This window comes from Neopelma chrysocephalum, unplaced genomic scaffold, assembly GCF_003984885.1.
Source record: "Neopelma chrysocephalum unplaced genomic scaffold, ASM398488v2 Primary Assembly neopelma1_299, whole genome shotgun sequence".
Classification (NCBI taxonomy): domain Eukaryota; kingdom Metazoa; phylum Chordata; class Aves; order Passeriformes; family Pipridae; genus Neopelma; species Neopelma chrysocephalum.
In genome coordinates, this window is record NW_020897961.1 from 2,730,874 (window position 1) to 2,753,028 (window position 22,155).

At 59.8% G+C, this 22,155-nt stretch overlaps 1 protein-coding gene across 3 annotated transcripts in view; it reads left to right on the forward strand.

Moving 5' to 3' along the window:
• HIP1 (huntingtin interacting protein 1) overlaps positions 1 to 22,155 on the forward strand; it is a 45,237-nt gene that overhangs the window by 17,474 nt on the left and 5,608 nt on the right. For 2 of the 3 annotated variants that reach the window (XM_027704969.1, XM_027704968.1), the window contains exons 2-20: positions 11,707 to 11,770; positions 12,362 to 12,504; positions 13,133 to 13,189; positions 13,642 to 13,722; positions 14,468 to 14,544; positions 14,776 to 14,837; positions 16,098 to 16,238; positions 16,624 to 16,681; positions 17,536 to 17,611; positions 18,367 to 18,498; positions 19,070 to 19,167; positions 19,302 to 19,374; positions 20,074 to 20,257; positions 20,346 to 20,434; positions 20,524 to 20,640; positions 20,728 to 20,829; positions 21,478 to 21,672; positions 21,780 to 21,927; positions 22,010 to 22,096. In XM_027704969.1, the coding sequence (XP_027560770.1) occupies positions 11,707 to 11,770; positions 12,362 to 12,504; positions 13,133 to 13,189; positions 13,642 to 13,722; positions 14,468 to 14,544; positions 14,776 to 14,837; positions 16,098 to 16,238; positions 16,624 to 16,681; positions 17,536 to 17,611; positions 18,367 to 18,498; positions 19,070 to 19,167; positions 19,302 to 19,374; positions 20,074 to 20,257; positions 20,346 to 20,434; positions 20,524 to 20,640; positions 20,728 to 20,829; positions 21,478 to 21,672; positions 21,780 to 21,927; positions 22,010 to 22,096 (1,984 nt within the window). Of the gene's footprint in view, positions 1 to 4,500; positions 4,592 to 11,706; positions 11,771 to 12,361; positions 12,505 to 13,132; positions 13,190 to 13,641; positions 13,723 to 14,467; positions 14,545 to 14,775; positions 14,838 to 16,097; positions 16,239 to 16,623; positions 16,682 to 17,535; positions 17,612 to 18,366; positions 18,499 to 19,069; positions 19,168 to 19,301; positions 19,375 to 20,073; positions 20,258 to 20,345; positions 20,435 to 20,523; positions 20,641 to 20,727; positions 20,830 to 21,477; positions 21,673 to 21,779; positions 21,928 to 22,009; positions 22,097 to 22,155 lie in introns of those variants that run through there. The other variant, XM_027704970.1, reaches the window with a different exon arrangement.

Consider the following 22,155-nt stretch of genomic DNA (forward strand, 5'->3'; position numbering starts at 1 on the left):
CTGTTCTCCTAAAATCCAAGCTCCTTGCACAGGAGTGCAAGCACAGCCAGTGCTGCTCATCCAACTCCAAGGACCAGACATCAAACCCAGCCTAATCCAGCCTCCACAGCACATCCCCAAGGGAGTGCTCCAAGGCTGGAGAGCTGCTGGAAAGAGCTGAAACCTGCAAAATAGACAATAAATAGTTTTCTAAGTGCCTGATGGTTTTCCCAATGAACCTGTTATTCCGAAAATCCCAGGATCCTGGAGCTCCCATATCAGAACGATGCTCCAGCAGCACTGAGCAGAGTTAAGCCATGGAGCAGGAGTAATTTATTGTGAGCTGAGGAGGTGGGTTTAAACTGCTCCTACACCGGAGAAGCTGGGAAAAAATGCCATTCCTTGAGGAAAACAAATTTAGGAGTCTGTGGATCTCAGGGGTGGGTTGGGAACACAGCTCCAGTTTGGTTCCCTCCCTTGGGGAATACTTGGGAAATACAGAGAGATCAAGAGAGAGCAACAGATATTATTAGTCATCCAGGAGGGAGGCGGCTGCAGGGGAAGAGGGTTTTAAAGGCTTCTGAGTATTTTTAGACCTGGTAAAATGAACAGAAGGAGGGGGAAAATAGGGAAGGAGACCTTTGAGAGGCATGTAAATGCTCCCTGGAGCAGCATGGCCCAGGTTTTCCACTCCATCCTGCCCTGAGCTCCAGCAGAAGTCGGGAATGTAAAAGCAATAAAAGCCAAAGCCTGGGAGAGCGTTTCCGAGGAGCCTCACCGGGCTGCGATGACAAAAGGACACATTTTACCCTAATTCCCGTCATTTTAATGGGAGGCAGTTGCCAAAACAGAAATTTAAAAGCTGCTTGCAGAGCCTCCAGGGGGTGGGGAAGGTGATGGATGTCTCTTCCTCCTTCATCCATCGTGGTCCCAACCGCATGCACTGTCCCAGCATCTGGCAGGAGGGTCATGGAGCAGGAGGATGGAGGGGGCAGGGGGGAGAAAAGGGGCTTGAAGTGAAGCTCCCAAGGAGATTCAGGACAGCTGGAGGGAGAGGAGGGAACTCTCCAGCTCTCTGGATCAGCCGGCAGGGGATGAAGGCACTTGGGGGACAAAGGGAAGTGAGGGGCTGCCTCCTCCCTGGTTCTCCAGGGGAGCAGCCCCTGCTTTGCCTTCCCTATTCCCTGCAGGAAAGGTCCCTTCCTACCCCAATGGAGGCAGTGCCTGTGATGCCCTGTAGTTGTTCAGCAGCCCCATCAGTGCATCCCCCTGATTCCCTCCATCCCACCTGGAGCACATTCACTCCAGAGAGGCTCGCTAGGGCTGGGCCTCTGAAAGCTCATCCCAAATGTCTAGGATGGGATGCAGCCCTGGAGAGGGTTGCTGGAGCCTGGGATGAAGTGTGTGGGTTTGCACACCTGAGTGGGATGCTCTGGATATTCCCGGCTCTTCACGGGAGCCCCTGGGAATAAATAACCTGGGAGCACCGTGGAGCCTGGAGTGGCTCTTCACCCCTGTGTCCTCACAGCAGTGCAGTGAACCACAGCGAGAAGGAAATTCCTTCCACGGTGCATCCCTGTAGGGATGGGATGTGTCCTCACAGGCCACTCCAGCCCCTCCTGAGCTGTTCAGCTTTGCTGGCCAGTGGGGAATTGTGGTTTCCCTTTGCTCCGGGGACCTTCCCAAAATTGTTTTCTCCTAGAGCTGCCTTGGCTCTATTTTTGCCCCCTGGCTGAAGCCCCCCACGCTGTGAAGCCAGCTGGATTTGGAGCTCCCTGCTTTTGTTCCAAGTGCTTCCTGGTGGTCTCCAAACTCTGGGCTTTGCTGGTTGGGGCAGCTCATCCATGAGGAACTGGCCTCAGATACTGGGATGTCCCAGCTCTGCAGGGTCTGCAGGAGCCCCTCCATGGCAGCAATAACCACCTTCCCCCCCTGAGCTGAGTGCTTTGTTCAAGGGAGAGCTGCTCTGAAAGCTTGATTTGAGAAAATAAGGTTAATGATGACGAGCTGACTTAATTTGGGGGATTAAGGAGGGATGCTGGGAGCTCAGAGCCTGTGGGTGGGAGGTGGGCAGCCTGGCATGGCGTGTTCCAATGGCATTACAGCAACTAGAGATAAAGGATGGATCCTGGATATTATTTTACAGGCTATTTTTCATGCAGGTGGCATCGTAGGGAAAGTCCCATCCATCCTGTGTGTGTGGGAGGGACTGGGTTTGGTCCAGAGGATGCTCTTTGTTTTTGGCTGTGTTATTTGCATACCTGCCTGAAGGTTTCTTCATGCAAATGAGCTATTAATACCTGATTGCCAAGTGCTAATTGCAGGGCTGTGGCCTCTGGAAGCAGTGGCCTGGCTTCTTGGTGCCTCTGGAGACATTGCCCTGGGAATCCTGGACTGTACCTGCAGGACATCCCAGGGCAGCAGCAGTCACAGCATCGGGTTCAGAGTGATGCTAAATCCAGCTAAGGGGGAATTAATTAATTCCAGAATCCCTTTAAAACAGGGGGAACACTGGGCTGGGGGCTGGGCTGCACAGCAAGGATCCAAGCTCTCACTTTCCATGTGGAGAACACAGCTGGGAATCGCTCGCCGAGGGGCTTCAGTGGGGGGAGGGCACAGACCCCATCCCCTTGATGGGGCAGGTCCCTGTGACGGGGGCAGGTCCCCCAACAGGGGCAGGTCCCCCCCACAAAGGATGGGTACCTGCCATCAGGAAATGCACCTGCCCCCAGAGCACTGCCCCAGGCTCATTCCCAGCCTCCAGACTCTGCTCCCAGAGGAATTTGGCTGCTGCTTGAAACCATCTGGTCCAGCAAAACACATTTGGTCCAGCAAAAAAAGCCACAGAGCCACGAGCCCTGAGGCGAGCAGTGCAGTGCTCCATCCACCCCCTCCATCCCAGGAATCTCAGCAGGGGCTTTAACAGCCACCTGAGGAAAACACGACCTGGTCTGGCCCTAAAAGCTGCCCCAAGGCTGGGATGAGCTGGCTGGGTGCAGAGCTGGGTGCTGGCAGAGCGCAGGGGTGGCAGCTCTCTGTTCCCTCGGGGATGTGGGATCCTGTTATCTCATTAAGAGAGGCCAAGTCACCATCCCGGAGTAAGTGGCTGAGCCGTGACTAGACTGCAGTAATCCCGAGGGATTAACGTGTTGGCCGGGCCGGCCCCGCAGCAGCACTTTGTTCTCCGGGCTCTGAAGCGTCTCCGCCGCCGCAGCCGAGGGGCCGGGTGGTGCTTTGGGGTTGCTTTTGGGGGATTCACTGAGTGATAGAAGAATTGTTTGCGTTTCTTTTGTGCCTCCCGTCGTTGGAAAATGTTCCTTGAGCACAGGGAGGAGCTGAGAAAAACTAAAATCCTCCTGCCTGGGTGCTTGCCTGTGCCGTGGTGAGGTGGCCGTGGTGGTCAGCGAGCCTGTGAGCGGTTGGCTCGGGGCACAGGGCTCGTTAGCACGCTGGTTTAATTGCTTTTGTTGTTGGAACCGAGATTCCGGCAGCCGAGTGGGCTCCGGGGCGAGGGAACCCTGAGCAGGTCCCGGCCAGACCTGCCAGTGTAGCTTCACCCCCAGGCACAGAGATGGGGCAGGGGATGGAGCTGGGGGGAAAAAACAGGGGTAGGAGGTCACACAGGGGTAGGAGGTCACACAGGGGTAAGACAGGGATCCCTGGCAGTGGGACAGGGAGTCCAGGCTGTGGGGCAGGGGGTGCAGGTGGCACAGGGGATGGGGCAGGAACAGGGGGCAGACGCAGGGGTAGGGCAGGAGGCAGGGAGTAGGGCAGAGATCTACACAGGGGTAGAGGGTCAGACAGGGGGTAAGACAGGGATCTGGCAGTGGGGCAGGAGGTCAGGCAAGGGATCAGGCAGTGGGGCAGGTTGATGGAGGAGGAGGGTGCAGGTGGGACACGGGATGATGGAGCAGGGGAGCAGGGATGGGACAACAGATCTGGCAGTGGGGCAGGGGGCCAGGCAGGGTAGAGCAAGGGGTCTGGCAGTGGGGCAGGTAGTGGAGCAGGATGGTGCAGGTGGGACAGGGAATGAGGCACGGGATGGAGCGGGGGGGCAGCGATGGGGCAGCAGATCTGGCAGTGGGGCCGGGGGTCGGGCGGGGGATGAAGCAGGGGTCAGGCAGTGGGGAGGACGTGGAGCAGGAGGGCAGGACATGGAGCAGGAGGGCAGGGCTCGGGCAAGGCTCGCACCGGCTGCCCCGGGGGGCGCGGAGCCCCCCTCCCTCCCCACCCTCCGTCCATCCTCCCTCCACCCCCCCTTCCGCCGCTGCCCCGCACCCGGCGCGGGGCGGGGGGAGCGCTGGGGGTGGGCGGGCGGATCTGCGGGACGCCCCCCGCCAGTGCCGCCCCCCGACGGCTCCTTTGTTATTCCGGCCGAGCAGCCGCGGCCGCCCCCCCCCCCTCCCCTCCCGCACCGCCCGTGCGCCCCCTCCCCGCACCCCCCGCCCCCTCCCCGCACCCCCCGCTCCTCCCGCCCCGCTCCGCCGCCTCTGCCCGGCAGAACCTTCCAGCGCCGCCGCCCCCGGGGCCGCCGCCATGGGCGCCGCCGCCGCCGCGCCGCGCTGAGCCCGCACCGACCCCCGCAGCCCCCGCCATGGAGCTGGGCAAGGTGGTAAGTGCGCGCCCCCGGGACCCTCCGGGACACCCCCCCCCTTCCCCCGGGGAGCATCGCACCCCCTCCGCCTTCCGCCCCCGCGGACCGGCATCCAGGGGCATTCCGGGTTCGCGTCCGGGAAAGCTCCTACCCGGGGGAAGTTCGTGCCCGCCTCGGTACCGGCGGTTCGCGGTGGAACGTCGCGGGGGGCGCGGATGGTTCGGGTGGCGGCCGCGGGGGGCTCGTCCCCGCGGTGATGCAGCCGGGGGGGGTTTCGCTCCCACCCGCCCACCCGTGTAACTCGCCTCCCCCCGGCCCTCGGCTCGGCTGGGTTCAGGCGGTGCCACGAGCATCCGGTGTCCCCGCGAGCACCCGGTGTCCCCACGAGCACCCGTGTCCCCGTGCATCCATGTCTCTCTCCGTGCTTCCATGCCGCCACCAGCACCCGCGTCCCCACGCATCCATGTCTCCCTACATCCATGCCTCCACCAGCACCCGCGTCCCCACGCATCCATGTCTCCATGCATCCGTGTCCCCACGCCCAGTGCTGCTGTCACAGCAGCAGCTCACCCAGGTGTAAGGGATAGAAACAAGTTTGGGGTGAAAAGTGGGGTTTTAGGGTCCGTTCCTGCAGGGAGCATGGTCATCCCTGTGCTGTTCATCCGGGAAGAGGGATTTGGCTTTTCCCGGTGCTCCAGCAGGTCCCTCAGGTGCAGCATGGAGCCCATGCGGTCCTGGCTGTTCTTGGCACCGTTGCAGGATCCAGATATCCTGGGGGATAATGGGGGAGGGATGCAGGATCCAGATATCCTGGAGGTATAACAGGTTAGGGATTCCCCATCCTGCTCCCAGGAGTTGTTGCTCACCCAGAAGCACTGCAAGGAAGAATTTCCACCAACACTACCTTGGCACCGCCCTGCTCCACATCCCAGCTTAATTTGGGAGCATCTTGCTAGGGCAATAGGCACCCTCGTGTTCCTGGAAGGAAGGTGGGTCCTGGATGGCAGCTGACCACAGAAATGCACATCTGGATATGGGCTCCTTACATCTGCTCCTTTATTTCCTCCTGTCCCAAAAAATGCCCAAATATTTGCATCTATTGGGAGACAGAAGACTCCGGTCAGGGCCACTGGGAATGTTTCAGGAATATTTGAAGGTGGTGGAAGACCTTCCTGGACTGCTGACTCTGGCAGACACAGCCAGCCTCCCTCCCCAGACAGAAATCACCGCTGCTGGAAGAGATTATCCTTGCATAAAATCCCCATTTAAAATTAAAAGCCTGGATATTGGGGCAGCTCGTGGGAAAGGCTCGAGCTTGCTGGACACGTGGGGTCAGAGCGAGCAGTGATTAAGTGGGGAGAGTAATGAGGGGATGTGCATGTTTTTTGTGGGGGGCAGTCATGGAGGGGTGGGGATCCTGGGGATCCTCCTGGATTTCTGCCTCACCTCGGATCCAGCCCCCCGTGATGGGCTCTGGCTGTGCTGGGGGGGTCGGAAGTGCCCGGCAGCGGGAGCTGGGGATCCGAATTTTAAGGTATGAGCTTCCCCAATGGTCACTGTGAGGTCTGGCTTCTGTAACCTTGCTTTTTGCTGGCTGTTCTCCCCAGAATCACTTTCCTCACCATCCTTTTTCTTTCTCCAAAGTTTATCTGTGTATTGGAAAAGTCCACATCCTTTAAACTGGATTTAAAAACAGCATGTCTGAGTGATTAATCTGCATAATTGTTCATTTAGCTGCAAAGTTGTTTATGACCCTGGAGAAACCCAGTGGCCCAGCACTCCAGGTGCTGGTCCCCCATGATGGGAAGTGATATGTTCACAGTGGTGAGTTCTTGTCTCTGGGGTTGGTGGAGCCAAACCCTTCCCAGGATCAGCCCGGCTTTCCCTCCTGGCATCGGGTGTCTCATTGGAGCCTTCAGGACCCACCATGGATCACTTGGATGGTTGTCTTTCTTCTTTGCCTCAAAGGTGGAGGAGCAATGGGATCATGCTGTCTCATCCTGCCCCAGCTCTCCTGGTGGTGTGGAACTCAGGATTTTCTCTGGAGGCTCTGGAAGAGCCAGCAGTGAGTCAAGTCCTTGCGTACACAGCTCATGGGAGCATCACCCTGTGGATCCCAACCTCTGCTGCCCTGGAGGAGCTGGCAGCTGGTGGGGTGGGCTGTCCAGGCACACTCCAAATGGGCATCTACAACTTATTTTGGTCTTCCTACCGTGATAATGGACAAGAGCTCTCAAGGCAAAGGCGTGGTGGGAGTCAGACAGTGGCTTCCAGCCTCCTGTGTCTCCTTGTGGTTGGAGACCTCCTGACCCTCACATCCCCCCTCCAATATCTAGCCCAGGTGTTTTTTCCCAGGAAGCCCCACCTGTGCTGGAAGAGCTCCTCCATAACACCGCTCCGTTTGCATCGCCAAGCGCCAGAGGGGCCAGCAGTGGGTGCACCGAGGATGACATCAATCTGAAGTCATCATCCTGCCAGCCTTGGGAGAGCAGACCTGGAGGAGGCAGTGCCAGGGCAGGTCTCTGCCAAGGAGAGCATCATGGTGATGCCATCGAATTCCAATGTGGCTCCCGGAGCCTGTGGCTGCCTTCCCGGTGACGCTGGTTTGGGGTGTTCCATGTGCAGGGTGTCCCCAAACACCCACCCAAGGCCCCCATGCTGGTGTCCCTTGGGATTCAGGGCTATCACTGGACACCTTGGTCCTCTTCCTGCTGGCATCTGGGGCTGGTGGCATCAGCATCTCCTCCTGGAGAGGGACATCTTGAGCCACCGCCACTGGGAGTGAGCCCGGCGGATGCAGCAAGGTTTGGGGAGAATGGTTGTTTTGTGGCTCAAGCAATGGGAAATCTGAGACTTGTGTCATTGTGGGAATTATTTCTCATCTGGAGGGAGGAGGAGACGAGAAGAGCAGCAGCACCTTCAGGTGCTCACACAGCCTGGACAAGGAGCTTCATCCCCGAAGCAGCTCTGGCATGTGCTCAGCCAGGAGAGGAGCACTTGCTTTCCAAACTCATGGGTCCAGCAGTGGATGAAGCCAAATAGCCTGGATTAAGTGGTGGGAAGGTATTTTTCCTGTCCCCTCCATGCTCGCAGGAAGCCTTCAGGACTGAGCAGGAAGATTGGGTTGTGCTGATCATCCTCTTACCCGACATGTAGAAATATATCCCTGGGTTTTACATACAGCCAGCCCTGCCAGCACTGCTTTCCTGCCTTCCTGCCTTCCTGCCTTCCTGCCACCCTTTCCCTCCAGCTGCTGGTGGGCACAAAGCCAGGCTCATTCCCTGCTCCTGCTGCTGCTGTCAGGCCATGGGCACCCGGCATGGGGGGAACCACAGCCACCCCAAGTGTCCCCAGGAGCTCCCACCAGTCCCCAGCAGGGCTGGTGTTATCCAGCTGGCTTTGCTCCAGGATTTTGCCAGAAAAAACCCTTCCCTGAGCCCCGACAAGGCCGGGATTTACCATTGAGCTGTGCTGATCGTGAGTAATGTTTAAAGAGACGTGCCCTCGGAAGAGCTCCCTGCACCCTGTGTCCTGCACACCTCCAGGGCCGGAGCCAAGCCTTGCTCTGCTGGGGATCTGTGTTTTAATTAGGCTCGTGGATTTTCCTTCCAGGCTTGTTGTAGTCAGGTCTCCCTGCTCACTCCCTTCCCAGAGCCTCTGTGTCTGCAGGGCTTGCGAGCGGTTTTCCAGAGGTATGCTCCGTCCCGGCTCTCCATTTATAGAAAGGAATTAAGGAGAAATGAGGGAGCATTGCTAAGAGGATTTGCACTGCGACTTACTCAGTTTCTCCAAATAATTTGCAGTAGCTCTGGATTCTTTAATCAACACTCATTTCCTTTTGGAAATGAAAGAAGCGGGAAGGCGTCGTGCTGCTCCCGAGCCAAGCTTGGCTCTTCGCCTCCGAACAGGACATGTTGGAATCAGAGCCTGAGAGCGTAATCTGGGGAGACCTGGTGGGGGGTGAGGGTGTGTGTGGCAGAGGGAAGTGTGTCTTGGGGCTCAGAGAGTCTCTGTCGCCCTGTCCCGCTCCTTCCATGTGGTTTTGGGCTCCCCTGTCCCTGTCTGGAGCTGGCAGCCGCACACCCAGACGTGTGACATGAGCCATGGACAGGGAGTCACCCTGCCTGGGGACTCTGTCCTGCTGTGGCCTCTCCTTGTGGGAGGGGCTGGGCTGAGTCTGGGGTTGGGGATTCCCATGGGGTTAGTCCAGATCACCCAAAGGGCTGGCAGCGCTCGTTCCCAGTGGGATTCAGCGCTGAATTCCCATGGGACAGGGCTATGGTGGCCCATCAAGCCGTGGGCAAGAGACCTTCCACAGGTTCCTGGGAACCATCTGGGTGTTGTAGAGGGAGGAAAAGGCATCTGGGCAGGTCCTACTGCTCTGGGACAGATAGTCCCAAACTGCTCCTCTCCCAGATGGCCTGAGCCTTTCCATGCTCATGCCGCTGGGATTTCCTTGCCCTGCTCAATGGTGGAAAGCTAACGGTGCTTGTAGCATTCCCAGCCCTTGCAGTGTTCCCAGCACTTGCAGCATTCCTAGCCCTTGCAGCACCTATGGAGCCACTCTCCAGCCTGGCAGAGCCCCGTGCCCAGCCCTGTCCCTGGTCCTGCCCCACTGAGCTCTGTCCCACCGGGGTGTTGGGATTGCAGCGTCACCCCTCAAACCTCCCCTTGTGCAACGGCCCCTCCGGCCTCTCCTCCCACTTCCCTCCGGGCCTGTTGCACAAGAGGAAACCCCAGGGTTTCCTGTCCTGGCAGCAGGGTGGGGTGTGGGACAGCCCCATGTCCCCTGTGTCCCCTGCCCTGTTCCCTTTGGGCACCTGTGGGCACAGGGATGGGGGCTGACATCCCCCCATCTGCACAAAACCAGATCTGGAGCAGAGCTGCCCAGGATGTGGCCTGGTGGGTCAGAAGGTGCCCTCTTAGGTTAGAAGCTCATAATTAAATTAAAATTCAAATTCCATCAGCTGCAGGAGCGGGATGGTGTTGGGAAGCCGTTTCAGGGAGTCGGGGTGAAAGACCCTGTGTAAGAAAGAGGTCAGGGCTCACTGTCCAGGCAGCCCCAATTTTCCCTCCTTCCTGACCCAGTTTTGCAGCCAAATCACCCTCCATGACCCCGCTGATCCCTTGGAGGTGACACTTCCAGCCTTGGTCCCTCGCCGCTGCTCCGTGTTTCTCTGCTTTGCTCACGTGGGCACTGCCGGAGCTGCTGGAGAGGCAGTTGGGGCATCTCCAAGTGGCTCCCAGGATGGGACCCCTGCCCTGCCCTCCTGGCAATGCAATGGGGACATGGGGTGTCCACAGCAACCAGGACAGGAATGTGGGATCCCACTTTACTCTGGAAAACCTTTCTGCCATCCACACGGACATCGTGTGTGCTCCAAATGGAGTGGGGGGCTTGGGGATGGCTGTTGGGATACGGGCATCCCCCAGGCTGTTGGCACTGTTGGGATGTGGGCATCTTGCTCCGAGCCTCTGGGACATGGACATCCCTCTCCAGGCTGTGGCTGCTGGCAGAGGCACCTTCCTGATGGTTTATGTTGGGATTTTTTTTAATGCTGAATTGATTTATATGGTTTTCCTGATGAGGGGCTGTGGTCTCTGGGATGGGCAGAGCTGCAGAGGTGACTCCCACCCTTGTCCTCATGTGCTGGGAACCTGTTGCCTCCATCCAGCCCCTCATGAAGGGGTGTTTGGTGGGGTCAGGTCTTTCCATTGCCGGTGTACCTTTCAGCTCTCCTTAAAAAACCAAGCTGAGACCCAGGTTCTGCTCTGTGTGCCTGGGATGGGTGCCTTGCAACTGGCAATACAGATCCCCTGACACCCCAAAATGTGCCTCCAGTGTCTTGCTGGTGACCTTCATGGTCACCTCCGTGGTCTTTACTGGTCGTGGTCACCAGTGAGTGGTGAGGGTGATGTGCACTAGGGATGGGGCTGCAAACACCGCGGAGCAGCAGCATCCCCACAGCAGAACTGGTTCATACTGGGACACCAGGATGCAGCTCCAGCTAAGGGGGTGCTCAGCTCTGGAATGGGAGTGCTGGGCTGGCGGTGCACTGTGGGTGAGGTCACTTCTGTCTCAGCCCATCGTTGTTCCTGCTCCAGTTGGGACATGCTTTGGTGGCAGAGGGACTTCCTGGGGGATTTGGGCTGTATCCCACCATATGTGGGGTACTAAGGGCCCCCCCAGCCCTGCTCAGCACAGAGTCACCGGGGTCCGTGGGGATGAAGCCGTGTGGGACCACCTTGGAGAGGGCCAGGAAGCAGAGTCACAGGATTGCAGTGAGGGATGTGTTGGGATTAATCCCTCTGCTTTAATTGGTTTATGTCAGTAATGAGCTACTCCTGGCAGTGCTGAGCCAGATGGTTCCTTCCCTGGGCAGCAGGATCCTCATGGAGCAGGTGCCAGGGAAACACTTGGCGATGCTGGAACTTGGGGAGAGGGTGACCCCAAGCCAGCATCACTGCGCCCCCGTGTAGGATCAGAAATGGGGTAGGGTTAAAAATCCTGCCTGGAAAATGCTTCCAGTGGCTGCCACTGCTTTCCATAGGATAAATGGTGGCTGGTTCTGCCCGGGCTCCTCAGTGTGAGCTCCCTGAGGTCCCCAACACCTGCACAGGAAGTCCTGCCTGTGGGTCCAGCTCCTCTCCCTCTAATCCATGGAGCAGCCGGGACCTTGCCAGGCAGCCCTGGAGGTGGTCCTGCCACTCCACTGCCCGATTCGCAGTGGTCCCTGAATTGCCCTCCCCACTCAGCTCCTCCAAAGGCAGAGTAGGAGCCGCCAGCTGCTGCCTGTGATCCAAGGGCAGGGGAGGGATTCTCCTTCCCTCCGCCTGTCCCAGCGCTCCGAGGGCAGCAGAGGGTTCTTTGTGGGCACTGCTTTAATTGCATCATTATTATCCCGAGTAAATGAGTCCTGGCAGCAGCTGAACCTGGCGGATGCCAACAACATCCCAGAAAGGCATCCGGGAAAGGTCAGCATCCAGCTGGCACGAGCAGGGCCGGGGACCTGGATGGGACCCAGGCACTGGCAGGTGCCGGCAGAGCCAGGGGGTCTCAGTGGGTGAGGGGGGACCAGGGGGGAGCCCAAACCCTTCCCATCTCACCCCCCTCCACCGCTTCTCCCTTGCAGACCGTCAGCATCAATAAGGCCATTAATGCGCAGGAAGTGGCTGTCAAGGAGAAACACGCCAGGAATATCCTTCCCAAAGCTGGCTGTGGGACAAGGAGCGTGGGAGCGGGGCTGGGGCTGCTTGGAAAAGGGGCAGCAGCAAGAGGGAGTGTGGGGAGAGGTGCTGGGGGTGGTGGGGTGGGACCTTGAGGGGCTATTGGTGGTGTTTCCACCACGGCACAGGTTCCCTGCTCCTGCTGCCACAGCCTCCAAATGTCAGGGGTGCCCAGGCTGGTGCTCCTGGCACTGCCATCCCGTGGGAGGGCTGGAGGGGAAGGTGCCCTCCCACAGCAGGTTGGAGTCCTGGGGTGAGGATGCTTGAGCACACTGCCACTAAAAGCAGATTCCCAGTATCCTGGGCAGGCAGCTGGGAAGGCTTGGTGGGGGCAGAGCCATGTACCATGGTTTTCCCAGAGTGGTGATCTGGGGCTGGGGGAGAGGGGACAGTGTGTGCCACCCTTGGGGACAGTGTGTGCCCGGGCTGGGCAGCATCAGCTCCCCATGGTGGCCTGGCCCCCCTGGGCTCTGTGGGTACAGCTGGCCGTGGGTGGCCACTCTCCATCACCAAATGGGAAAAAACGGGAAGCCAAAAAGTGTTTCCTTGACCACCCAGCACCGTGTATCCTGGGCACACACCACGAGAAGGGAGCCCAGACCTTCTGGTCAGTGGTGAACCGGCTGCCACTGTCCGGCAATGCCGTGCTCTGCTGGAAGTTCTGCCACGTCTTCCACAAGCTTCTCCGGGATGGACATTCCAATGTGAGTGCCCAAAGCTCAGCTCAGCCACTGCCCCGGGGCCAAATATTTTCTCCCATGGGGCTGCACCGGGCAATGGGAGATGCTGGTGGGTGGGTGCCCTCCTGGGGGGTCAGTCCTGGGTGGGTACTGGAGTTGGAGCCTTCCTGGGAGATCAGTGCCCTCCTGGTAGCTCAGTGCCCTCCTGGGAATCAGTCCTGAGAGGGCACCAGTGCCAGAGCTCTCCTGGAGGGTCAGTACCTTCCCGGGGGCCAGTCCCAGGTGGGGACTGGTGCCAGAGCCCTCACAGAGGTTTGGTGCCCTCCTGGGGGTCAGTTCTGGACGGGGACTGGTGCCAGAGCCTTCCCAGTGCTGCCCTGCCCACAAACCCCTGTGCTCCAAACCCGGTGCCGATGGCAGTGCCGGTGCCAGAGGAAACTGCTCAGTGCAGGAGCCACCGGTGAGGATCCTCCTGCTCCGTGTGTGGATGGGGAAACTGGGACACCTGGGACTGGCAGTGGTGACACCACCAGCAGGACAAAGGGTTGAGAATGCACCAAGACCTGCCATTCCTCACCCCAATTGCCAGCTCCAAATGTGGGACGTTGTTTCCCGGTGCTCTGCCTGCTGATTGTCACCATCGTTCCTCCAGGTCCTGAAAGACTCTGTGAGATACAAGAATGAGCTGAGTGACATGAGCAGGATGTGGGTGAGTGGCCACCATGGTGGGGACACCCCAGGGGTCCCTTGGCCAGGCTGGGGGGGTTGTAGGCTTGGGGGATTCTCTCTCCCAGGATGATCCAGGGGCTGAGCACAGCCATGGCTGACCCGGGGCTGCCATCACCTCCCTGAGGTGGGTTTTACCGGTCACATTCGTGTCCCCTCCCACCAAAACCGAAGGCCTCCTTCCTATTTTATGGCAAAACCCAGTAAAACCCAGCTTTGATGGTCAAAAGCCACATTGAAACGTGCAGAGAAGGTGATGAGAAGGTCCTGACCCAAAGCCTTTCAGTGAAGCCAACCTGCATCCAGGGGCTGGGTGCCAGCGAGGAGCGTTTGGCTGTGGTTTTGGGGAGGTGAGGGAGGGGTCACTCACTCTGCAGGGGGAAAAGGCTTTTCTGCAGCCTGCCCTGGATCTCAACAGCCTTTTGGGGTCTCCAGGGCCACCTGAGCGAGGGCTACGGGCAGCTCTGCAGCATCTACCTCAAACTGCTGAGAACCAAGATGGAATTTCACACCAAGGTGAGACCCCCCCCCGTCCCCAAGGCTGCAGCAAGGGGTGACAGGGACAGGACAGGGGCTGGCAGAGCCTTTCCAATGCTGTCACCCCCTTGGGTCCTCCCCTCTGTCATGACCATCCTGCTGCCTCCATGAAACATTTCCCAAGCTGCCAGTGGCCATCAAAATTGGATCAAAAATAGCCCAAGGACCAGCGTTTTGGGAGTGGCAGGATTCATGGTGGCCCAGGGCTCCCTGGGGACACCTGGGAGTTGGTGGGCTACAAAAAGCGTTGAAAGACCCTCAGCTTTGGGGTGCATGTCCCCTCCCAGCTATCCTAGGTGGGCAGAGGTGGAAGAGCTCTGCTGCAAAGAGGTGTTTTCTGTGCCCATCACCCTGACTCAGTTTGGAGGTGTGATGTGACCATCCCCAAAATGCCAGGGTGGCATGAGGAGGCTTTGCCCCTTGGGGCAGATATTGGCTCCATCCCCTCACAGCTCCCAGCTCCTCCCTGCTCAGCAGGTTTCTCAGCCCAGGGAGAATCAGCTTTTCTTGCTGGGGAGAACACAGGCACCTGGATTAGGGATGCTGTGGTCACCCAGGGTTTGGAGACCTTGTGTTACTCCCCTTCCACCCCACATCACCCCCCTGGCACATCCAAGAGCTGACTTTGTACCGAGCCCACAGGATCACAGCCTTGGTGCTCCCAGAGCTTTGTCCAGACCAGGAGATCCTCTGGAACCCTTTCCCAACTCCTGTTTCCCCACAGAATCCCCGCTTCCCTGGCAATCTGCAGATGTCCGACCGGCAGCTGGACGAGGCCGGGGAGAACGACGTCAACAACTTGTGAGTGCAGGGCAGGGGGAGGTGAGGAAGGGGTGGGTGCAGCCAGGGGGGCACCACCCAGCAGGGAATGGGACCTTCCACCTGCCCCACCTGCCCCAGCAGAGCCCTGGGAAAGGCTGGTGCATCCACACCAGAGCACCCCTCATCCTGCCAGGGTGGGACCTGGCACAGGGTGAGGCCCATGGGTGGCCATGGGGACAGTCCCCCACCATCCTTATCCCTGTTTCCCAGTTTTCAGCTGACGGTGGAGATGTTTGACTACCTGGAGTGTGAGCTGAACCTCTTCCAGACAGGTAAGCCCCTGTGTTACCCTGACAGAGGGTGGGATGAGGGGTCTGTGGGGGTCCAGGCCCTCCGTGGGGAGCTGAGCTGAGCTGGGGGGAGGCTCTGTGGGGGTGCTGGCTGAGGGCACCACAGCTCAGCTCTTCTGGGCACTTCGCCTGAATTATGGTTCAACAAGGCTAAGCAGAAGGTGCTGCACTGGGGCAGGGCAACTATCAGTCCAGGCTGGGGGATGAAGGGATGGAGAGCAGCCCTGGGAGATGGATTTGGGGGTGTGAGGAGATGTTCAACATGCCCCAGCCACGTGCACTGGCAGCCCAAAAAGCCTCCTTTCTGCTGGACTGATCCCACAGCGTGGGCAGCAGGGGAGGGGGGGATATTCTGCCCCTCTGCTCCACTCTGGTGAATTCCCACCTGCAGAGATGCCTCCAGCTCTGGGGCTCTCAACATCAGAAGGAGGTGAGCTGCTGGAGCAAGTCCAGAGGAGGCCACAAAGATGCTCCAAGGGCTGGAGCCCCTCTGCTCTGGAGCCAGGCTGGGAGAGCTGGGGGGGTTCACCTGGAGAAGAGAAGGCTCCAGGGAGAACTTAGAGCCCCTTCCAGGGCCTAAAGGGGTTCCAGGAGAGCTGGAGAGGGACTGGGGACAAGGCATGGAGGGACAGCACAAGAGGGAATGGCTTCCCACTGCCAGAGGGCAGGGTTAGATGGGATATTGGGAAGGAATTCTTGACTGTGAGGGTGGGGAGACCCTGGCACAGTTGGGCAGAGAAGCTGTGGCTGCCCCATCCCTGGAAGTGTCCCAGGCCAGGCTGGATGGGGCTTGGAGCAACCTGGGCTAGTGGAAGGTGTCCCTGCCCATGGCAGGAGGTGGAATGAGATGGTCTCCAGCTGCTCCTGGCTGGTTTTGGAGCATCTCCCTGCCAGCACACCCAGCACACTCGAGTGCCAGTGGGACGACAGTGACAGACAGAACACAGAGGTTGTGTGTCAGCTCTGCTCAGGGACACTGCTGAGGTCAGGCCCAGCTGCAGGCCCACAGTGCCAGGCTGAAATGTTCCCAAGCCTGGGTGGGAGTCCTGGGTGGGAATTTCCCCTGCTGAGCTTACAAGCAGCTGCAGGGCTGCAGGCTGGGTCCCCAAGGGCCAGTGGGTATCTTCCTCCAGCTGAAGGTCTCTTGCTGTGGGTGACATTTGTGGATCTGGCAGGCACAACGTGGCACCCACCAGCACTGCTGGTGCTCCCAGATCCTGATCCCGTGCTCCCCCCCCGCAGTGTTCAGCTCCCTGGACATGTCGCGCTCGGTGTCGGTGACGGCGGCAGGGCAGTGCCGCCTGGCCCCGCTCATCCAGGTCATCCTGGACTGCAGCCACCTCTACGACTACACCGTCAAGCTGCTCTTCAAGCTCCACTCGTGTGAGTGTCCCCAGCGCCACCACCTTGGGCGGGGAGGGACACGGAGGGAGACACTGAGGGTCACCACCCTGCTCAGACTGGGCTGTTCACCCCCATCCCCTTCCCAGCCTTTTTGGGGAGATAAAAGGAGTCACCAAGACAAGGTGGTGCAAAACCCACATCCCTCAGGACCTGGAATTGTGGTGGCAGCTGCCTGACCTCCGTGCTTTCCCCTTCCCTGGGGTGTGATCCCCTCCTGCAGCGGGACACCGAGCCTGGAGCATTCGGACCCCCAGAGGAGGGTGGCCATCTCTGGAAAAGACCCATCCTCGTGTGGTTGTGCTGATAGCTTGTCCCCTGATCCATGAAGACACCCAGTGATGTTTCTGCTTGCTGCTTCTTCCAGGTCTGCCAGCGGATACGCTGCAGGGCCACCGGGATCGCTTCCTGGAGCAGTTCCGAAAGTAAGTGCCCAGACCTGGAGTGCTGGTGCTCTGGGGGTGCTCCCAGGGCACGGAGATGGAAAAACAGTGAGCAGGGATGTGCTGTGGCCTCTGGTATGTGATTATTTGGGGCAGCCAAAACAAAAACTGGCCGCTGAGAACAGGGGGAGGATGTCAAGGTGCTGAGGGACAGCTTGATTCAAAACCAAGGTCACAAACTTCAAACAGCAGATATCAGGGCTGGCCGTGGGCTCTGACCCCCCAGGGACTAACCTTGGGACAGGTATCAACAGCGCCGAGATCCCAGCTGGGGTGCTGAGGTGGTTGGGAGGGATGGGAGCCAGAACTGGTGTGGTTGGGCACTGCTGCTCCTCCCCAAAACTGGAAATCCTGGAGGGAAGTACCCTGCTCCTGGGGGAGATGCTCCTGTGGGAACTGAAGGTGATGAACTGTGGGAACTGCAGATCTTGGCTCCAGGCAGGAAGCCCCACACCTGCTCGTGGGGGCTTTGGGTGGGAAGGGAGTGGTTTGAGTTGGAAGCAACCTTTGAAGATCATCCAGTCCAACCCCCTGCCGTGGGCAGGGACACCTTCCACTAGACCAGGTTGCTCAAGTTCCAGGTCCTTCTCTCTGCCCACCAGGCCCTGGGTTTATGGGATAAACCCTCCAGCAGTCAGTTTTTTCCAAGGGTGGGAGGCTGGCAGTGGGGTCTTCCTAAGACCTGCCCTGGGTTTGGTGGCAGCACACACCACCATCCCCTCCAGCCAGGTGACACCTGGAGCCAGGCGACACCTGGAGCCAGGCAAGGGTTTGGAGCTTCCCACATTGTCCAGGCTGGACAAGAGCCATCCCTCACCATTCCCTGTCCCTTCCAGGCTCAAGGACCTCTTCTATCGCTCCAGCAACCTGCAGTACTTCAAGCGGCTGATTCAGATCCCGCAGCTGCCAGAGGTGAGACCCCACAGTCCCTGGTCCCCACGATCCCTGTCCCCATGGCCAGGGGCAGCTCTGGGGTGGGTGGCGCTGGGAGAGGCCACAAAAAAGCTGCCTGTCACCTTACCTGGCTTCCTGGGGCTGGTGGCAACATGGGGCTCATGGGCCTTGAGGATCATCCTTGCATCCCTCTCTGGGTGGCGTCCTGTGGGATGGGGCTGCCCTCTGACCAGGGGCTGGGATCCCTTCTCTCACCAACCCAAATCCCTTGCTAAGAGCCATCCCCATGGGTCCTGGCTCCCTCTCCTTGGACCCTGGTTCCATTCCTGCAGGTCCTGGTCCCATCCCTCCGGGCCCTGGCTCCAATGACATGGGTCCTGGCTCCATCCCTATGGGTTCTGGTTCCATTCTGTGGGTCCTGGCTCCATCCCTGTGGGTTCTGGTTCCCTTCCTTTGCATCCTGGCTCCATTCCTGTGGGTTCTGGTTTCATCCTGCGAGTCCTGGTTCTATCCCTGTGGGTCCTGATTCCATCCCTGTGGACACTGCTTCCATCCCTGTGGGTCTTGGTTCCATCCCCATGGCTCCTGGCTTTATCCCTGTGGGTCTTAGTTCCATCCTTGTGGGTCCTGGCTCCATCCTTGTGGGTCCTGGCTCCATTCCCATGGATCAAGGCCTGGCCAGCTCAGCTCTGGGGCAGGATTTCACCCAGCCGTGCCCTCAGCCCTGCAGCAGTGCCAACCCTTCCCCTCACCCTGCTGCCATCCCTCCCCAGAACCCCCCCAACTTCCTGCGAGCCTCGGCGCTGTCGGAGCACATCAGCCCTGTGGTGGTGATCCCTGCTGAGGCGTCTTCCCCTGACAGCGAGCCCATCACAGACCTGGTGGAGATGGACACGGCCTCACAGGTGAGGGTGGCAGGGGCCCTCCAGCTCCGAGCCTGGAGTTACTTCTCCAAATCCACACCATGGTGGGAGCTGAGACAGCAGGGATGGCTTTGGGAACTGGGGAGTGTCACTGTGAGGGAATGAGTGGGTGCTGGATGTCCCATCTGGGAGCTGGATGTCCCATCTGGGTGCTGCCAGGGCTGAGCCAGCCTGGGTTTGTCTCCCAGTGCTGCTCAGTGGTGTGGTGCCCTCCAGTGATGGGCGAGGAGAGGTTTGGCTTTGAGCATCTGCCACTTTAGGTCTTCACCCTCCTCTCCACCAAAGGTTGTTCCCAGGCACTGAGTGAGGAGGGGAAGGAGCATGTGGTGACATGGCTTTGGGGGTCTTCTCCCCCTGGGAGTTAAGTGGGGATGGACCAGAGATGCCCTGTGGCAGATCAACACATTCAGTGCCCTGGGAGCAGTGGGGGGATCCAGCCCCAGTGTCCAGGCAGGTCGTGGGCTGGGTTGGCGGTGACGCTGGGGACATGGAGGGGATGAGGGTTCCCGGGTGGTGATGGGGTCACTCCAGGTCCATCCTGCTCTTTCCGCAGAGCCTGTTTGACAACAAGTTTGACGACATCTTCGGCAGCGCCTTCAGCTGCGACCCCTTCAACTTCAACAGCCAGAACGGGATGAACAAGGATGACAAGTGAGCAGGCCGGGATCGTACCAGGACCTCCCTTCCGGGAACGGCACCACAGCTGCAGTGGCACAGGGGACACCTCCCCTCCCAGGACGTGTCCCCATGGCACTGAGGAGGTACCCTGTGTCTCTCCTTCCCAGGGACCGGTTAATCGAGCAGCTTTACGGGGAGATCGCAGCCCTGAAGGAGGAGCTGGAGAACTTCAAGGCCGAGGTGGGTGACAACCAGGCGGGCAGGATGAGACCCGGGGGCTCACACTGGGAATGTGGGGTGGTGGCTCTACCCCTGGATGGGCAAGATGGTGACCCCATCTCTGTCCTGCCCTGTCCCCAATGGCTTCTGCATCCCTGCTCATCCTGGGGGTCTCCAGGTGTGCCAGGGGGCTGCATTCCTGCAGAGGGGGTGGGCTCAGCATCCTCAGTGCTTCAGCTAGATGCATTTGGGGGTCTGTGGGGTGGTACCCATAGTGGGGGCTGCTGGATGGTACTGGTAGGCATTGGATGGTACTAGTGGGCATTGGGCAGTAGTGGTGGGCATCAGGTGATGCTGGTGGGTACTGGATAGTACTGGTGGGCATTGGATGGTGCTGGTGGGTATTGAATAGTACTGGTGGGTGTTGGATGGTACAGGTGAGTGTAGGATAGTACTGGTGGGTATTGAATAGTACTGGTGGGTGTTAGATGGTACTGGTGGGCATTGGGCATTACTGGTGGGTGTTAGATGGTACTGGTGGGCATTGGGCAGTACTGGTGGGTGTTGGATGGTACTGGTGGGTGTTGGATGCTACTGGTGAGTGTTGGATGCTACTGGTGGGTACTAGATGGTACTGGTGGGCATTGGTCAGTACTGGTGGGTATCGGACGGTCCCGGCGGGCCCCAAACGGTGCCGTCAGCCCCCGGCCATGCCCGCAGAGCGCGCGGGGTGCAGTGCAGCTGCGGGGCCGTGCCAGCGAGCTGGAGGCTGAGCTGGCCGAGCAGCAGCACCTGAAGCAGCAGGCACAAGACGAGAGCGAGTTCCTGCGCACGGAGCTGGAGGAGCTCAAGAAGCAGCGGGAGGACACTGAGAAGGCTCAGCGGAGCCTGACAGAGATCGAGAGTGAGCAGGGGGAGCTGGGACCAGCCTGGGGTGGGGGTGAGCCCCTGGGGGGGGGCTGAGGGCTCACCTCAGTGTCCCTGCGTGGCAGGACGGGCGCAGGCCAACGAGCAGCGCTACAGCAAACTGAAGGAGAAGTACAGCGAGCTGGTGCAGAACCACGCCGACCTGCTGCGCAAGGTGGGCTCCCCAAAAACCCCCCTGGCACCCCCTCTGCCAGCCGTGCCCCCGGGCACAGGGGGATGCTGAGCTCACTCTGCCATCGCCAGAACGCGGAGGTGACAAAGCAGGTGACGGTGGCCAGGCAGGCCCAGGGGGATGTGGAGCGGGAGAAGAAGGAGCTGGAGGACTCCTTCCAGAGGGTGAGCGAGCAGGCACAGAGGAAGGTGAGTATGGATGGGGGGGACACAGCAGGGATGAGCAGGGGCTCTCCCGTGGGGCACCGGCGCTGCCAACCTCTCCCCTTGCCACAGTCTCAGGAGCAGGCAGAGGTGCTGGAGACGCTGAAGCGGGAGCTGGCAGCCAGCAGGCAGGAGCTGCAGGTGCTCCAGGGCACACTGGAGTCCAGCACGCAGGTGAGAGCGTGGTGGGGGGCCCTGCAACCCCTCACACAGCCCTGGGGTGGGCAGCCAGGCCTTACCCATCCGAGACATGATACCCACCACTGGCCTGAGAACCCTGTCCTCTTCCTCCCCACATCTGGGTAGGTTGGATGGTCACACCACAGGGTTTCATGCCCCTGGGTGCAGGAGCATGGGGAGCAATGGGCTCCGGCAGCAGGGATCATGGAATAAAACCATGTGTGCCATCACACTGCAAGACATACCAGAGGGTATCCCATGCCTGTGGAGATGTGGAGCATAGCAGGGATGTCTGGGCTTGGTGGAGGAGGGAGAAGCTGGCAGGAAAATGCAGTTATCCATTCCCAGGATGGGCAGACGCTGCAGCAGGACAGGGATGGGGCAGAGCTCCAAGGCCACAGCCACACCCCTCATCCATTCCTCCATCAGGATGGTGACAGCCATGATAAAAGTGAATTTTCAGTGAATAAAAGTGAAAGGGCTCCCCGGTTGTCACCAGGTGAGGTCATGACTGCCAGGTGGTGATGCAGGGCTGCGCCTGCTGGGACAGTGAGGGTGGCCCGAGCCTGTACCAGGAACCAGTCCCCAGACTGAAGGATTCACCCTCGGCACAGCCCCGACCACCATTTCATGCCCACCCAGGCGGGAGCGGAGCAGAACTCCCGGATCAGCAGCCTGGAGCAGGAGCGGGACAGGCTGAGCCAGGCAGCGGAGCGGCACGGGCAGGACATGGCAGCGCTGCGGGCGGAGCTGCAGCAGCTGCGGGACACGCTCAGCCGGGAGCAGGAGAGCAGCAGGACCGAGCTGGAGTCGCTGCAGACCCAGCTGAGAGACAAGGTACCCCGGGGCAGCCCCATCCCTCCAGGCCACGGGGGTTTGGCAGGGCTGGGTGGGGGGATGCCGGTGGCACAGCAGGGCCCCTGACACCCCTGTGGGGTTGGCAGGAGGGCGCAGAGCAAGTGCTGCAGCAGCGCCTGGCCGAGGAGCAGCGATCCCTGCTGCGGGGCACCGCCCGCGAGGCCGAGCGGATGGTGCAGGACGCCCTGGCTCGCATGGAGGATCCCGCCCACATCAGCTGCACCGGCTCGGCAGGTGAGGCTCCCAAACTGGGCATTATCCCAGCCTGCCCGCTCCCTGCCGGCCTGGCTGAGCCCTGCCTGCCGTCTGCCTGCAGATTGCCTCCTGTCCCGCACACTGGCAGCCTCCGAGTGCATGGAGAGGCTGCGGGATGCGCACGGCAAGTACCTGTCAGATGGCACAGGTGAGAACGGGCAGCCCCGGGCAGGGGGAGGGCACAGGGGCAGCCCCGGGCAGGGGGAG